The sequence below is a fragment of the Tasmannia lanceolata genome, unplaced genomic scaffold (genome assembly GCF_043159265.1).
Source record: "Tasmannia lanceolata isolate RefF3 unplaced genomic scaffold, GAP_Taslan_0.1 ptg000013l, whole genome shotgun sequence".
NCBI classification, from domain to species: domain Eukaryota; kingdom Viridiplantae; phylum Streptophyta; class Magnoliopsida; order Canellales; family Winteraceae; genus Tasmannia; species Tasmannia lanceolata.
The window spans coordinates 4,326,470-4,345,420 of record NW_027518690.1 but is presented as its reverse complement, the minus strand read 5'-3'; the positions used below and the strand labels follow the sequence as shown (position 1 = coordinate 4,345,420).

General features: G+C 39.2%; 1 protein-coding gene across 1 annotated transcript in view; it reads right to left on the bottom strand.

Moving 5' to 3' along the window:
* The window catches only part of PAA1 (P-type ATP-ase 1), a 31,252-nt gene extending 15,120 nt beyond the window's left edge, over positions 1 to 16,132 (bottom strand). Inside the window, exons 1-8 of the mRNA XM_077393810.1 lie at positions 15,606 to 16,132; positions 15,346 to 15,399; positions 13,885 to 14,038; positions 4,808 to 4,882; positions 4,355 to 4,632; positions 2,750 to 2,983; positions 1,811 to 1,909; positions 1,457 to 1,606 (exon numbers count right to left, since the gene is read on the bottom strand). Coding sequence (XP_077249925.1) covers positions 1,457 to 1,606; positions 1,811 to 1,909; positions 2,750 to 2,983; positions 4,355 to 4,632; positions 4,808 to 4,882; positions 13,885 to 14,038; positions 15,346 to 15,399; positions 15,606 to 16,061 — 1,500 coding nt within the window. The 5' untranslated portion in view covers positions 16,062 to 16,132. The remainder of the gene's footprint in view (positions 1 to 1,456; positions 1,607 to 1,810; positions 1,910 to 2,749; positions 2,984 to 4,354; positions 4,633 to 4,807; positions 4,883 to 13,884; positions 14,039 to 15,345; positions 15,400 to 15,605) is intronic.
* Between the last annotated feature and the right edge of the window lie 2,819 nt (positions 16,133 to 18,951).

The window sequence follows — 18,951 nt, the reverse complement described above, 5'->3', positions numbered from 1 at the left end:
TTTGCCTCCTGTTATTTTCATCAACCTTTGTCGTGAGAAGTCCTTGTGATCATTTAGAGAATATCAGTTGTTACAAAAATGAAGAATAGATTATTTTCATTTTGGGGCCGTTTGGATACGCGGATTTTAGAATCTTGGATTTCCTTAAAACTGTAGAAGGGAGACGAGAAGAAACGGATAAGCCATCGTTTTCTGATTTCATGCCCTTCTTTCCGACAGCAAGAGAGCAGGCAATCGTCCCATGTTTCCAGGTTTTAGAAATCTCAAGATGGGGGGAGAGATTTCTATAACCTGGATTTCTTACTTAAAATCCAAGAAACACTGTGAGGACAGCATACAACAGCTTATTCATGAAGTCTCTTTTACACTGTTTTCAAACTAAAACCTGGATTCTAAAATCCACGTATATGCGGATTTTAGAATCCGGGATTTCTTCAAATTTGTAGCTAAGAGACGAGAAGAAGCGAACCAGCCGTCGTTTTTTACTGTTTTTGACTTCTCGCCCTTCTTTCTGACAACAAGAGAGTAGCAGATCCTCCCATATTTCCAGATTTTAGAAATTTCAGGATGCAGGAGAGATTTTTAAAACCTGAATTTCTCACTTAAAATCCAAGAAACGCTCAGGACAGCATACAGCTTCTTGATCATGAACCCTCTTTTACGCTGTTTTCAAACTAAAAACCTGGATTCTAAAATCCGTGTATCCAAACGGCCCTTAGAGTTTAGACAAAACACAAAAGATAGAATCATGGTTATAGATTTGCATTAAGTCATGCACACACTTCATGTTTTGACAAATTTATTCTGAGAAAAATATCTAGGTAACCAGGCCTTTAAATAAATCAAGCATACCCCCAAACCGTTGGGGCCCGCTAAGTTGAAGGATGTTGTAACAAGCTAGGAATGTATGATATATATACATCCAGCTTGAGGGGTTATGTTTGACTTATTTACTTGCATTGGGGGTATGCTTGTCATTGTATTATATTTTAAATATAAATATAATTTTCGTGTGGGAGAGGAGCTAACTCTCACACAACCTTTCTCTCATCTCCTATCTCTTCTCTTCTTCTCTCCTCATCATCCAATGTAGAAGATAACAGCACCATCATGCTAAACAACAACTAGTGGATAAAAACATGGATATTCAGTGTGAATGCAAAATGCAGACTATTCATTCATAACGAATTGATTAAAGTATCTCACAGCATAATCCACCATGAGTGGCATATGATATGACATGCATACAGCTATGTTCTAAAATAGAGAGGTGAAAATAAATATAAGACAAGAAAATCTTCTAGCAATCTATATGTCAAAAAGGTAATAACTCGCAAGTTAAAAACAAACAAGATGGCACAGAGTTGCTAGAACTAAGGAGTTTCAACACTCTCCACCTTCCATCTAATGCCATAAAAATCATAATTTAGTATTGAACAAAATGAAGGAAAAGGACCTTGTCAGCCAACCGTTGTACAGGAGCTTCCCTGCTCTGTGCCTCTTCCACTAAACGAACAATGTCTCCCATGAACGTCTCACCACCTGGCCTTCTTACTTCAACAATTAGTCTACCATTCAAGTTTATGCTCCCAGCTGTCACATCAGTCTGGGACAGAGGTAAGTTCCACATTAGATTGGGAAATGAAACAATTAGGGGGGTGACAAAGATGGCGGAAATGATTGTGTAAAAACAAACCACAGAGAATATGTATCCGACAAAAACCAAACCATACAACGGCAATTGGATATCCTCTATGAGTGAAACAAAAAGAAAGAAAAGAAATCCACTGATAATTTGAAGAAGGCATACCCCAGGTAATTTTGTTATTGGAAGAGGCTCTCCGGTGAAACTCGATTCATCAATAGTGCTTCTACCAGCTATGACAACTCCATCTGCTGGAACTCGGTCCTTATTAAAAGAGAAAATGTATTAACAAATAAATCAGCAAGCTAAAACAACATTAAATAAAAGACCACAGATCAGAAACATGTATTACGCCTTCAAATCCCTGATCACAAAGTAGAGTACATGATAAGCAGACTGGTTGAAATCGTAGTTTTAAATTTCCACCAAAACCGACACGAAACGACCGAAATGTTTCCATTTCCATCCCTACCGAAATGAATACGGAAACTGAAACAGTTACTGAAACCGAAATCGTAAGTGTATTAGTGGTATACTATATCAATATGTGTTTCATAATTATATTTATACGAGTTGCATGTGATATGTGGTGTATGTATTATATATAAACATTTATATGAATTACAAGTGAAATTTGGCATGTGTCGCATCCTCAGACATGCATGACAACACATGTCATTACATGTGAAATGTTGTTTAGTTGTGGTTATTCTAGCATTTCCCAAAGTTTCATCCTAAAATTCTATCATTTACATATGTTTCCGTGATTTTACAGATTTCCACCAAAATTTCCAACCAAAACCAAAACGATACCGTTTCCATGGCGACTGAAATTGAAACTAAAACCAAAATTTAACAACTAGGTGAAACATTTGACGGACTATTACTATAAAACCCATGGTTGTAAATAGACAACACGTGTGGATATAGAAGCAAAGGACTAACAAAAGTCCAAGTCGAACAACGAGCCAAAAATTTAGTGTCCAGACCGAGAGAGAATTTAATGAGTCTATTTGACATTAGGATTTTCATATGCATATGTGAAATAGAGGCAAAGGTTAAAAAAGCAATTGATAAAGTGCAATAAAACCACCCATTACTCACTCCTGGTAGGACAACAATTTGATCTCCAACAGAGAGGTTGTTTGATGGAATTTCAACAATTGAAGGCAATCCTGCTGTACTATTATCCATCATAAGGCGAGCTTTTGTTGGAAGAATATTTAGAAGTCCTGTCATGTCACTAGTAGCTTTTAGTTTTGCTCTCTGTTCAAGATTCCTCCCTAACAATACAAATGCGATTAACATAATTGGTTCCTCAAAGAACGCCTTCCAACCCTGCAAGGGCGCCATATCAATTATAAAAAGACCGTTTTACTAAAATGCATAATATGACTCACATGCCAATTAAGCAGTTTCAAGGCTGGAGGAGCAATATCTTGAGCATAAAGGAGAAGGTGTCCACAATAATAGCAAAATAAAGAGTTTACTGCAACACTCTTAACATAAAAGCCTCTTGTAATGTTAATAACACGAGTTGTAATTCCACGGATGCATTACCCTTTTACGTAATGTAAGATCATTCCAGGGAATGCATGCTAGCCCAGGTCCATTCAGCCGACAGGCTAGCCCAGGCAATGTAGAACCCTACACTCAATATCCCTCAGTGAAAAAAAAAACTCCTGAGATATGGATCCCCCCCCCCCCCCGGGGGGGCGAATCCAATTTGATCAATTCCGATCTTTGACAAAGCATGAAATTTAGTAAGCTTGAAAACCTAGCTGGGGTTATTATATCATGTAAAACAAAGAGAAGAGAGATTTGGATGTAATGCAAATATGATTACAAAAGAACATAAAAGGACTAATAATGACAATCAATAACCTACCAATGCCAAAATCTAATATAAGCATTTTTTTTTTTTGAATGGCAAGTTAAATGCATGAAAGTACAAAAGGACACCAAAGCAAGTAATTGTGGTGAGTTTCTACCAAAAAGCGGAATGAGTTGGAGACTAAATAACATAAGATTTACTATTTGGATATGTCAGACATCTAATATTGGTGACCAAATACGCAGCAAATAATTGTTACAAGGTCATGCAAAAGCAGGATATGGGCAAAGGGCAAGGGTGTTAATATAAAGCCCAGAGAAAGAGTTTGGAGAAGGAAAAGATTTTCCACCTTGTGTTTTATTTCTGTCTCGAGAATACTATAGATTAATTCCCAAAACTACACTTCACAGAACATGTAAAATATTGGAAAAATAGATTTAGTAAGCGCAAAAAACAGAATAAAATAACAAAAGATTGATGGGTAAGACAAGAAGCACAATTCATTTGGTATCCATTTTAATAAACCGGTATCACTTTATAGAAGAAAAAATTATAAAGTGACACAACAGTTAATGTGTAAGCCATTGACTTAATAAACAAGGCCTAGTCTCTAAGTCATTGACTTAATAATTAAACATGGACTTATATAGGGTTTCATGTTTCATGTGCAGGTTATAATTTTTTTTTGAAAGATTTTTTTTATTTCCTCCAAAAAAGCAGGTTATAATAAATATTACAATTTATCAAGCATCGCCATTCATAAAGACCACAAAAGATCCAGAAGATCAAAATAACCCCACATATCATAAAATAGTGAACTTAGATCCAATTGCAGCCAAACTAAACCACTCTCAAAAGGAAGGATCGTTAAATACCAGTTTTGGTATTAGGGCAGCTATGGAACTGACGGCGAAAGATGATAAAGCCCCAAGACCAACTAAAGTATTCATGTTTGGAGCCCCCCTCGACAGGCTTTTAAGTCCATCAAGAATAAGTCGGCGGCCTGGACCAACTAATGTAAATAAAGACAGTGACAGATGAAATCCTGTGGAATGAAATGCATGGATCCATGAAGCATTAGCTCCGAAGAAATGAGAGGCATGGCCCACAAGGCATACAGCACATAATGCCCAGGAGATGGCAAGCTCTCGACCTGTTAAGATTGTAAAATTAGTCTAAGAATCTGTGCCAAACATTGCATTAACAAATATATCTTTATACTAATCAAAGTAGAATTTAGAAAAAATTAGAAATCTTGTAAAAATTAACAAAGTATCTAAACACCTTGACTCTTTTGGTATTTAAACAATGAAGGCAAAGGGTTATACCACTTTCTTTTATGCGTTTGAGCTTTTCATCCATCTTCTTTTCAAAAACCCCATACAAGTTCTGTTTTGCAGAATCTGCAACCAATAGAGCAAGACTGTTACATGTTGCAAAATGAACCTTAGATAGAAGTGATTAGAATGATGTCTCACTGTATTTTTTTTATTTTTTATTTTCATTTTTTTTAATGGTAGAATGGTGTCTCACTGGAAGTAACATGTTATCCAATAGGCGTATCACTTCTACTCAAAATTTGAACAATATATGATGTGTTTTGAGGTTCTTACGAGCGTATCTCAGTAACCGATGTGAACAAATGAGTAACTAATAGACTCAAGCGGAAGCACTGGAATAGGATATCAAATGCCAAGACAGCAAAAGTGGAAAATAGCAGGGGTATTACGGTCTCTTCTGCTATAAGGACCACCCTTAATTGTGAGTTCAGAATCAAATAAAGAAAAGACACGGAAAAGAAAGCACCCTCAACCTCACAGAAAAGATATATTAAAGGAAAGAATGTTTCTGAAACATTCATTTTGTACCAAAATTTTACCAAAGGGAAAAAAAAGATATATTGAAGGAAAGAATGTTTCCGAAACATTCATTTTGTACCAAAGGGAAAAAACCAACTTTTAGAGTATTAGTCTCTTCAGTTGTAAAGCAGCGGTTCGAGTCACGGAAACAGCCTCTCTGCAAAGCAGGGGTGAGGCTGCGTACATCTAGCCCTCCCCAGACCCCGCAATGACGGGAGCATCGTACACTGGGCCGCCCTTTTTTTTTTACAGCCTCTTCAGTTGAAAGGAACTTGACGACAATCACCAAAAGCAAGACATAGAAACCAAGACAATCAAAAAAAGGCAAAACATAGAACCACAAGAACAGAAATGAGTTGACAGAATCAAAAGCTACAAAAGACATGTAACCGAAAGCACCCTCCACCTCGGAAAAAGATATTTTAAAGAAATGAATGTTTCCGGAACCTTCATTTCGTACCCAAGGGGGAAAAAAACTCAAACATTAGGCAGACTGAATAAGTGAGAGTAGCATATTCTAATAACAATGAACCATCGTCATCAAGGAAATGTATAGTCAACTTGCACAAGAGAGTAATTATGTGGACAGTAGGAAATCAAACGTGATCAAGCCTATTATTTTCAGCAGGAACAGTTTCTTCATGAACCCAAGAACAGGCTCTCAAGGCCTTAAAATCTTATTGTGCAAATATGCTATTCAGTAGAACTCATTCAAAAGTTCAAGCTCCTTTCCCTGCCACTAAAAATATGAAAAGAAAAATAAGAAACGATCACCAAGATAACCAAACATGCTTCGTGAAGAGGCATCTAATTGGGAGTTACCAAAATATTGCTTTCATTGCATTAATTCCGAGATAATATGCTACCAAGACATCATAGTTTCTCAATGTATTTTCGCAGAAATGTCTTTGTCAGAGAATACAGCTTCAACACTGAATATATACACTGCCACAGAAAGGCTACTTCAAATTACACTCTACATTCAGACTTCATCAAATGCATAACTCCTGGGCAAAGAATGAACAAAAGAACTCTTTAATATATAGATGCATCTCACTTAATAAATAAGAAATGGCAACAGAACCATCACGGATAAGAATTTTAGACGCAATTTTTTATAAAATAATACCCAGGTTTACTAAATAGCTCGGCATCATGCTTATTGATCTCAATTTCAGAATGGTTTAGTCCTTCATCGCACGAAAATATGTGTGGTGAAACGTCCTTGAAATCCGGTAACCAGGGATGTCACATTTATGAAATAAAAGAAGATAAAATAACAGAAAATGCATGCAGAAATTGTGGGTTCAAAGAAAATTTTAAAGAAAGGAGGATATATACTTATAATTATGAAACTTAATATGCACGTAAACAGAAACGTGACAACACCATGGAGTGCAAGAAGGCCAAAACTTAGAATTTACTTCAAAACCTGCGAAATCTCTCAATTTGTTTAACTCAAGGCTGTAAGTTGCGATGAGATGCTTACCACATGGTGAAGAGTATAAAACCCAAAGGATGATAACCTAGTGATTGTCCCTCTAAAACTTGGAAAAAACAGACATCAATTCAGACCAATCTGATTGGCAATCAGCATTCAAATACAAGGCAAAATATATCAATTATGATACATATGAACCCTCGAGAAGCTTCCAGGGTGATCAAATGACATCAGAACAAAGTACACTGTCTCTTGATATCTTAATATAACATGTAAACAAAATGGACTCCAATGTAACACAAATGCCTTTGTCCAAATCCACTCATTGCAGCTGCCGAACCCACCTATAGACAGAGAAATGGTTTTATTAGACCCTAAGTAATGAACCCCTAAGCTTCCGCATTTCAAATAATGGAAGCTAGGTCAACAATATGTTGATTATATAAAGAGTTCCGGTGAAAGGTATGTGCAAGGAAACAGTGACGTACCGTGAAAATTTTGAAGATGTTGAGATGCTCATGTCAACACATCCTGTGTAACTTATGAATGAATGTCTCCTTCAATAAAGTCTCCTCGACCTGCCAATCGCCCACCAAGATTCACATGAATCACAGGAAAACTTCAGAAGTTGTTGTTCACCCTAGGAATGCATAGTTGTTGTTCACCCACTTAGGCATTTTTAGGTACTCAATCCACATTTGATCAAGATGCATATAATTTTTTGCATATCACATTTCTTTTCTAATTTCGCAAAACAATGAGACAAAACCGTGCAGACATTGCTCCAATCGACCAAAGTTTCACTTCTTAAAATATGAGCATGGTTATGTATCCCCGTAATGAATTCATGGACCTACAAGTCCACAACATAGAAGTGGGTTTCAAAAACATGGGATGCAGATATCTAATCTAAACAAGAAGGCCTTTATAGAGTCATTGTTATCTCAGAATATGTCAATTGGTGGTCATTATGGAAACTAATCATCCATCCAGCATAGACCTGATGACAAGGATAAGGACACCAAATACTAGGCAGCTAGCTACACCGTAAATGTGGCACATATGTACGGTGATTAGGACCATTGATCCAGTGGGCCACCACGCTGATGGGATATAGCCTAAAAACTACAGCAATCTGACTAAGCAATCCAATCAATAATCTGCAAATGAGCCTTTAAAAATAAGGTGGAACATGAGCATCAGTCAACATCCAATCGGAAAAAATACAAGGATCAGGCAGTTAGGATCGTCCCATATCTGCAATTTTTAGGCTATAGCCCATCCACGTGGTGGCCCACCAGATAAACAGCCCTAATCACCATACAAGTGTGCCACATGTATGATGGAGATGACATGGCATTGCACTCTATGAAACACAGCTAGTAAGTTCTCCTGCTAATTTGCTTCAACTCTTCAATCACAAGATTCGAGTACTCAAACCAACACCATGAAAAATCCACGAATTGCATTCTTAAATTTTCTCAAGTAGGTATAGAAGATACATAATGTGAGATTGGAGACAAGAAGGAACGCCACATGGTTCCAGTATCTTCTTGTAGACCACTTTTCTTCTTGTAGCTCCCACCATGCCCCACCATTATTTAAAGGGTGCTCCGACTGCTAAAAAAAGGTTTGCTCCTTGCAAATCCTCTTCTTCATAAAATTATCTAAATTAGATTCTTATTAAATGTTATTTATCCGATCATTTTGAAATATTGACCTACTCTACAGATTACCAACCCAGGGCTCTTCAATGGGGATAAAAGAATGAAACCTAGACCTGCAATCACAAGAATGCTGATCCAAACATAAAGAAGAAACAGAAAGAGTGCGATAGAGCCTAACTGAGGATGATCGACCAACCAGTCTGAGAGCTCCCCCACTTTGAGATCGATTCAGGGAGGCAACCGAACCAACCATTGAGCCTACTTAATTGCTGTGAACTGTTCTATCATAAGAGCTAGGTGGAAAATCGCACAAAGACTGGCATGAAAGGACAGGGAATCCTCCGCCTCCTTGGTCTAGAGCTGACTCTCCTTTGTGCCAATCAAAGCACTATGATGTGCCTCTACCGCTCTGTCTCTTGGAATCTCCCCTGACTCTCGTAGTGAATTCCTACAATCCTACCTAGGATGGCAGGAATGTTTTCTAGCTGAAAGATTGGCGCACTATCCAGACCCACCACTTGGGTGACAGCTAAATAGAAAGGCTGGCCCTATAGAACCTCGACTCCAACCCATCCAGAGCTCTCAAGCCAATAAGCCAAGATCTGCATCCATCACAGGCCCAGTGAGTACTGGCCTTCAAAACCCAGGTCCACACGATTCGGTCCAACCATAGGGCCCTATGAAGCCAGCCACAGAGGTTCACAACCCACATCAACGATACTCAAAGTGACAGGAGGGCCCTCATGAACCTCAGACCCACGCAGATTGGGCCACATGTCCAAACCCCAAGGCCTACCTTCTACTCCACCTAGAACAAGTAGGATCCAAAGCATTGATTGGCAGGTGTCCAAAAGCAACCACCGAGCTTGAGGCTAAGTCACATGTGCTTCTCGAGTCATGCAAAGGTTATGCCGACGCCAGCCCAGTCTTTTTTTTTTTTTTAAAGGTAACAAATTAAATTTGAAATCAGGGGACAAGATGTCCCACAAGTTGAAACAGTACAGAGTGCATGGGCACCAAATGGCCCCAAAATCATACTGAATTACATCGCATTCTCATCCGCAGAAGGGTATACTACCCTTGGCTCCGTTAAGAAAACTCATGCCTTAGCCAAAGCATCTGCATTTGAGTTTGCAGATCGGTGCTTGTGGTTAAGCAGCGGTTTTAAAACCCGAATCAAATCTCTGATTTCGTCTATAATCTGATATAGACGCCATGGACCGCCACATCTCCCTTGTGCCCATGCGACGACATTGCTAGAATCGCCCTCGATCATCAGCGGCCCAAGATCGTTCATTGCAAACCACTTTAATCCAAATAGGAGGCCCTTCGCTTCAGCTTCATTTGCGTCGCAAATCCCCGCCGAACTCGTATACGCCAGCCCAGTCTATTGAAAATTGAAATTCGTGCATGTTACACTTGCAATACCTAGAGAACAATTGTCTCTGGCAGAAGAACCTTGCTTACCCAATCTACCCAACTATACAATTTGAAATCATGTGGACCCACGTCACAAGGCAAGAGAGAGGTGTGTCCCACATAGACCTGGTCAAACTACAAAGACCTGGTCAAATTGAAGTCTAACCACCTCCTTAGCCACCTGTCCTATTCCAACTGGAAACATCGTCTTGAGCCCCAACTCCTCTCCATACATCTTCCTCCACGTTGTTGGCATTGGGGCTGATGACAAAAGCACACATGGTTGAAACGGCAGACTTGTTACGTCGCTTGAAAAATCAAATATGTTAGCATGTTGGTGATCTCCACCACAAAAGCTTGAGAGAATTTCCTTTTATACCTTGATCAAAAACATCACCCCATCTACCGATAGTGGAGACGATAACACGGGATTACCCTGACGCATATCTGTCCTACTGCAAAGCCATTGCCAGCATTGCAAGGCCTATGCAAGGACGCCACTCCTCCCACAAAACTTCCTATCTAAAGGAAAGAATCCACCACCCAAACGTGAGGAGGAACCCCTATGATATCTTACTGGATTTCATTCGAACTAACGCCACACCGCTGATTCCAAAAAATCTTAGTTATTTGAACGGGTACCTCACCTTGTTCTTACATACATGAACCACGTCTTCTCTACGGATATCTGAATGCATTGAGATCCCCCCTACCTTAGGACCAATAGGGTAAATCTATATCCTTCCCAAGATTCCACTTAATGTCGCAAGCGACTCCACCAGGCTAGTATGCGACAGCCAGTTACCACATAACTCCCCCCACACATTGTTCGAGGAGTGTGGCCTAGACTGCAAAACCATCCTTCATCCTTTATTAGTTGAAAACTTGAAATCATCATCATTTCTTACGAAAAAGGGATAGGGTTCTTCGGACCTCTAGTCCTTCAGAACGTGAGGAAGCAGAATGCTAGGCAGAATGTGAGGAAGCAGAATGCTAGACGGGCCGACACTACAAGTTCCTAGTACCTGATTTTCCGGTACCGTCCTGCCTTCCATCAAACTACAGAGGATTTTGATCCAAGCTGGACCAAATCTTCCCGCATCTTATACATGTTATTCCACGTCTAAAGTAGGAAAAGGTGCAAATGCGACAGAACCAATCATCCAACCTGCGTATTTGTCTCTCTTCCACGGCATTTGCAGATCACCTGCACTCCCTATTCCTCTGAACATCCCACTGATCAGTATGTTGTTTTGGTCATCATTTTCCTTGCTCGAATACCTAAAAGTTTCTACATGTTCCACCTTCCAAATAATGACTTCGATGCAGATCTCTATTCCCAGTCCTGATAGAGACTGGTCACCGATAAGGGTTATGCACGATCTCCCCCGACGTGTTCTTCGCTCTTGCATCCTAGTTCTTCAATGCAAATTGAGCCAAGGCCAGAGTTGGACAAGCAATATACAATTGTTACAAAGCCTTGATCAGGCGGGACTTTTCTAGCTAATAGGAGCCTCAAATAGGACACGGATAGGCGCCAAAAGGAAATATCAACTCATCCAAGTTGCAGGTTTGAATCCAAAGCCTTATGTGAAACTAGAAACTATTGATCCTAACTTGTGATAAAGAATGAAAAAAGGACAGTAATAAATTTATGTAAGTTACCTTTTCAAAAAAAAAATTATGTAAGTTGATAAATTTCGTGTTATAAAAAATAAATTAATTAATTTATGTAAGTTCTTCAACTATTTCCAAGCTTAATGTGTGAAAAATCATCAAGGAGAATCAAAGGAAATATATCTAGAACCTAGACTCGATAATGATCAATAGCTTCATCGGTCAAAATTGGGGACACCACCAAAATTAGATATCCCTAGTCATGTCATGCATCACTTAAGTCCAAACCTACATCCAAGAGTTGTATGCATATGATTCAGCTAGAAAAACAAGCCATTAATGTGAGGCACTAAAATTGTTGCAGAAAATGTGCACTTTGAAATACTTATGAGAAATCAGTCTTCACAATTTGTTCCCAAATTAATATATGGAGAATTTTATTTGCAAAAAAACAATTAAGCAAATAAATAAAAAACAATACCATCTGCAATCACTTATTTCAAAGTATTGACTGACTCAAGCTACATTGAAACTATCTCCAGTAGAAAAGAAGTGGATGTCAGAATAATAACAAAAATATGTATTCATCTCCAGAGGGCGAGCCTTGGCGTAACAAAAATATGTATTCATCTCCAGAGGGCGAGCCTTGGCGCAACGGTAAGGTTGCTCCATTTTGACCTGGTGGTCATGGGTTCAAGTCATAGAAACAGCCTCTTTGCAAAGCAAGGGTAAGGCTACGTACATCTAGCCCTCCCCAGACCCCGCAATGGCGGGAGCCTCGTGCATTGGGCCGCCCTTTATGTATTCATTTATTGTGGATTTACATTCTGTTTTTAATTTAAACATGACTTCTTTTTTTAAAAATGGTAGCCAATAATATTAATTTGTTGGGATTTGCTAAGGTCCATCGCAAAAGGCTTTTCGCGGGTGGTCTGTTGCACATCAGACCAGCCACCTCGTGAATGGAGACAAAAGCTGCTGTCTTCATTAACGAGGTGGCTGGTCTGATGTGCGACAGACAGCCGCGAAAACCCTTTTGCGATGGACGCTAGCAATTCCCTTAATTTAAACATGACTTATTATTTTCCTTTTTTATTCTTTTTAAAAAATGGAAACCCACTACGAAACCTGATTTCTAGTTGAAATCATAGAACCTAATCCTCATAAATCAAAGGTTTGTGTTAATTCTCAATAAAGTATATTACATACTTCTTTTTGGCCTGTTGGAGGTGGTGCTTCCAGATTTTAGAGGCATTTCAGAGTCTTCCATCTGTTTCTCCTCTGATGTGATCCGTGTGAGCATGGTCCATGATGATGGACTGGCCCCTAGATGGTCTCCCCATAGCATGGGGTTCGTGAAGCTAAACTTTGACCATTCTAACTTAAGGAAATTGGGGTTCACTGCCATTGAGGGTCTCCTTTCTAGTGCGAAAAGAGCAGTCAAATAGGCTTTTGGGGTCCTATTAGCGTGGCTAATTCTAATGAGGTGGAAGTCCATGCGCTCTTGAGCGGGATCCATCTACTAGAACCGTCCCTTCTTGACTCCCTTGACGTGGAGAGGAACATATTGAACGTTATCCATTGGGTGAAAAATGAGAAAGGTTATCCATGGAGATTTGCAGATACTATTGAGTCTTGGAGATGGTATGAAGGCATGTGACATCATTCTAGCATGTCCTTCGCAACGTCAATGGTGAGGCAGATCTCCTGTCATGATTTGGGGTAGAGACTGTTGCTATGGAGGTGTTTGACCACATCTCCCTTGAGAGTTTTGTTGTTTTTGCATTGCGTTTGTTAGGTGGTACTGTTCTAGCCCTTGTCCAACTTGGTCAAGGGGCCCTTTTTCCCTTTATTTATCAATAAAGCTTCATCATTCTAAAAAAACAAAAATCATACTTCTTCACCTTTTTCCCTTTAGTTGAAAATTCAAGCATCCATACCTAGACCATTGTAGGCTGATCTGCAGGCCAATTTTTAAAACATTAGGCTAGATAAGTGTTAAACAACTAGACAGCCATCATCCTCTAATGAATATCGGTTAGAATGCTTCACATAATCTCCTGAGTTGATATGTAGTTAAGTACAACTACAATTTCTTTTGTAATATGTTGAAGTATAAAAGATTAAATAACGCCATCTCCGACAGCTTAAGCTTTTCGAGTAATAGGTTGTTTCACATGGTATCAGAGCAAATGCCTGGGTTCAAACCTCCTTGTTATTAAAAAAATTCCACATTAAATAACGCCATCTCTGACAGCTTAAGCTTTTGGAGTAATTGGTTGTTTCACATAAGAATTCATAAGATACAAACTGCAAGTATGAAAATGTGAGTTAAATATGCTCCACGGTGAGGTTGCAAACAAACATGATAACTAGATTGTGATAGTTTAGCAAATGCTTACCTCGAAGGTTGGATTTAAACCCACAATTCGTCAAGTGCTTTGCAAGTTTCTCTCCCAATTGTTGTTCCCAGTTCTGTGTGAGCCGGACTTCAGGTACAACCCATACAACGGCCGTCTCTGTTGTAAGGTTGACACTAGCAGAGGATACCTGAGGCTGTGTATGCAATGTATTGGCACTGTTGGTGTTGCATAGTGGAAAATAGTGTAGAAAACCAATATAACCTTCACAATTAATATGAAACAAAAAGTTGGGGATGATTGTGAATTGTGATTTAAGCTGCTGGAGATTAATTACAGTGGAATGATCTAGGCCCACCTTATGTGGACATAAAATGCATGTCATTGTAGAAAAAGTAGTGTTTCAAAATGTGAATGCGCGTCAAAACCAAAGAAAATCTTAGTCGACTCGGCACAACACGGTTGAGTGCTCAGTTGACGTGGCTGAGTACTCGGTTAACGCAGTCATAACTCGGGAGAGTCAAACAAGTTTTGATTGGCATTGTAGGGCAAAATGCGGACTCGGACAAGAATGTGGCCAGAGTAAAAAGGAGTCCAACTCTGGGGTGTCCACGATGGCGCGGGGGAGTTTTGAAACTATGAGAAAAATAATCCCAGACGGACATTATTAGGCATTTGTCCATATGCGACAGACTTAGCCTGTTGAATATGGGTAATTGACCATTGCCATCTCCAACTCTTAGCTTAAAGACGCTGAACCAGATGGATTTGATTACCCAATCAGTGTGATTTTGGTTGGTCCCACTATATCGACTGTCCGGATTATCAAACCATGCAGCAATAAGTTCAGTGGTGATGAGAAATTAACCCCAGATGCATAAATCACTACTGATCCAAGACCATCTCAAGAAATGGCCAAAATTACAAGAAAATATTCTTGTAATGTACATGAAAATATTACATCTCCATTACTCCAAAGGTAATAGAATATCAGGTAGGAACACAAGTCTAGAAGCCGGAAACTTCATTCATCAAATTTAAAAAAATGGCAAGATGTGCACAAAAAAAAAATATATATCTAATATAAACAATAACAAATGGCTAGTGATATTGGCACTATCGTGTTTTAATAATTGCACCAACTCGTCTTGTCTTTTATTATTTAAACGGCTGTCAAAAGTTATTACATTTCCCAAAAAGCCAATTAAAAAAAAGAAAACACAAGATGAATTGGTGCAATTATTAAAACAAAAAATAAAATATATAATATAAATAATAAGAAATGGCTAGTGATGGTGGCACTACATGATTTAATAATTGCACAAACTTATCTTGTCTTTTATTATTTAAAATGGCTGACAAAAGTTATTACAGCTCCCAAAAAGCTCTAAAAAGCCAACTATAAATTAGTGCAATTATTAAAACATGGTAGTGCCAATATCACCAACCTAACAAATACTCAAATCAAAAGAAAATACCAGCAAAATACTTAAAATTGCTTACTTGGCTCTCCAATATCCGTTTCACACTCGCTGCACATCCTCCACAAGTCATTCCCTACAGGAAATTATCAAATTCAAACTAAAAAAATCAGAAAAACAAAACAAAACAAAACCCTAAGTCCCTACTTTCTTAATACACTGAAAGAAATTCCCAAGAAAAATATTTCTAAAAGTCCCTACTTTCTTAATACACTAAAAAAAATTCCCAAGGAAAAAAACTGTCAGAAATGTTTTTCATCAATAGGATGATGATTTGCTTACTCCGACATCAAGAATTATAATATCGGGAGAAGAAGCCGAAACTTCGTCCGATTCTCCGGCGAGAGATTTGGCTTCCGTCTGTCCTCCACCGTTAGATCCACCGTCACCTCCATCTCCACCGTTGGATCCTCCGGTAATCCCATCGCCGCCTCCGCCGGAGCCAAATGTGGCGGCGGAGGTCGAAATATTGGCAAATCGGCGGGGAATTGGGGATACCGGAGATGAGTTTTGGAGTAAACTTCCGGCGAAAGAGATTAAATAACAATCGTTAGGGTTTCGAAAATTGGATGAGTGGATACATCTGATTTTGTAAGAGGGGGTAAGTTGGGATTTGAAGGTCTGATTTGGAGGAGATTTTGAGAAATGGTGATGGAGAACGGATGAGAATGGGTTTTGAGAGGGTTTTAGGGTTTTGGAAAAGCTCAAGAGAGGAATCGTTAGAATTGTTGAGTCCATTTCAGATCCTCCCTCTCTCTCTCTCTCTCTCTCTCTCTCTCTCTCTCTCTCTGGACTGGATTATACTGCGTATTTTCTAGCCTTTCTTCCGTGTACGAACGAGGAAGAGGGTGGGTTCAAATTACTAAAGTAACCCTCAAGTTGGACCGGGATTTATATCTTTTGGGCTGAACGCTTAAGCTTAGTAGTTGGGTTAGGGTTAGGGTTAGGAATAGCCAACCCGATTTAATTTTATTGTGATTTTCTTAGGGTTATTTTTCTTCTTGATATTTCTGTTTGGCCGTAGGTGGACCTGAACCCAACCCAACTCAATTTCAATTTCAGGTAAGATGGGTTGGGTTAGGATTGAGAGATTTAGAGGCAAGTTGGGTTAGAGTTGATCATCCGGCTCAGGTTAGGATTAAGGGAATGCTATCTCGGGTTGAGCTAGGGTTTGCCTTAACCCGACTCAAGTTGCACCCTTACAAATTTTAGGGTGTTTTTCTCATTGGGGCAGACTGCTAAGCTTATTCACGCAACTATTCTTATTATTTGCAGTCGCATGAGAGCAAGCATTCTACCAATAGGACTTTAGGAGCCTGTTTTGTCCCAAGAAATAAATGGTTTGGATTATCTTATGGAGTGGGCCCAATGTACTTTTTGAAAATATTGGGCTTTCACACCCACACAGTATATAAAATCTGGATGCTTCGGTAGAACTTCGGAAAAAAGAGGCTACTTCAGTGCAGCTTTAACTACAACTACATTACGCGAGCCCCGCTGATAGCTGCATATTTAGTAGGGGCTAATAAGCGCTAACAGGGGCCAGCGCCGTAAAAGCCTTTATTAGTAGAGTACTTGTTGCTTGCTTCAAAACCCTTTAGATGTCATAAATGCAAGCAAGGTATCGTGCTCCTTAGGTGAGAGGGGCCCTCTTAGCCCTTTTAAGAATGCTTGTGCTTCTTATGTGAGAGGAGCCCTCTTAGCCCTTATTAGTATGCTTCAAAACGTCAGCTTGCTTGTGCCTTACATGAGAGGATCCCACTCAGCCCTCAATAGTATAGCATACTTCAAAGCATAAGTTTGTGTGATCCTTTATACACCACAAATGTAAGGGCTAATAGGACAAGACATCTAACTCCTAATGGGCCCACATTATTTGGATGATTTTTTTGTAGTGTTTGGATTCGGGTATGGGCCCACATTATTTGGATGATCCAGAGCGTTCATTTGATGGGTCCTGACATAGATAGGATGTGCCCAAAAAACCAGCTCCATCGAATCATCCTAACCCTTCAATCTATGGACGAACCTTCAGCTGAGGGGGCCTACTTTAAACAAATTGAAACTACAGGGGTGTATTTGTCACGTTTTAAACTATAGGGGTGGAAGTGGATATGTCATAAACTAGAGGAGGTGTAAATGTAATTTTCCCTTTTAATTATGCATCATTTTTTCCAGAAGGAGACAGTTGGTCCATCTATATTTACTAAAAAAAATTGTGACCCTCTAAGTGGGGCTTTGCTTTATAATATGGCATAGAAAGTTTGAACATTTGTTTACAACATGGATGGTTGAAAAGGCATGAACATTTGTAACTTTTTGTTCAATGTTTAAAGTTCAAACTTCATATAACCACGCGTGAAAAGTGAAAAACTCTACTTAGTTCCTTAAGCATAAACTACATACGGATCCCCTCCTTTGTGTCGATTTATTTCATGAAAGTCACTCATGTTTATAGATTAATAAGAAAACTACTAGAGGAAAGCCTCACCTTTGGTAAATGTAAATCATTCATCTAGCAGGCCCTATATAGGTCTCCAGTGGCCCAAAAACATGCCAATGAAAAAAAAAACGTACCACTGAATGTGTTTGCATTGATAATGGGACCCACCCTATCAAAATACTGGAGCCCACCCGATGAATGTAGTTGGCGGGACACGCCCTATATAAAAACATGTCACTAAGCTTCACGGGTGTTTTGGCCTTTATACAGTTTAGAGGTTATCAGCTAATGAAGAGGTGTATCGGCAAGCTGGGATGAAATAAAATACTGTTTCGGGTATGGTACGTTTCGGTGTCCAAAATTTCGGATTTTGGTTGAAATTTAAAACCATGGTCGTAGGTACCATTTTTTCCTTTAATAAAATGCAACCATTTAAAAAAAAAAAAGATAGAGAGAGAGAGATCATCAAACCAAAGCAATTTGGGGCTCGAGGCAGTCCAAGTTGGAGCCCATCAGGTGTATTGTGGGAGTGGGACCAATCAAAAGTGAGGCCCACCTGTTTAAAGATCTAAACCATTAATTTGTTCGCCCAACCTAAATAGGCCGTGCCCCCAAATTCATTTCCATAGGCCACCCTCCTGTTGTATATTTATGGCTACTGTTTTTATACTAGAAGGGGTGGCCTGGAGAAGAAAAAAGGGGTGAATATATCACTTTCCTTATTTTTTGGGCACAGCCAATTCTGTCAGGAGACTCAGGCCCAACAAATGAAATGGTTTGGGTTAACCAACCTTATGGGAAAAGCTCAAACATTCTTCATGAAAAAAACAAACGATTTATCACATAAAAGAATATTTTATTGGGTCATGGGCCCAACCCTATGGAAATAGGACGTGCCCGAAAATCATCTCCACTGGAAGATTTTAAGACTTTAAGCCTCCGAGCTGTAAAGGAATGGCATATTATAAGTGGCTATACAGATAGGATAGTAAGGATAATCCAATGGTTATGATTTCATAGGGCATAACATATTTAGGTTGGGGCCCAACAAATGAATGGTTTGGATCGATGTGGATCATTCTATGAAGTGAATTGAATCCCACAGTACTTCACAAGTGCACACAGCATAAAAAATCTCGTGAACACAGGTGGATGAGCATAACAGTTGTGATAAAAATCTTAATA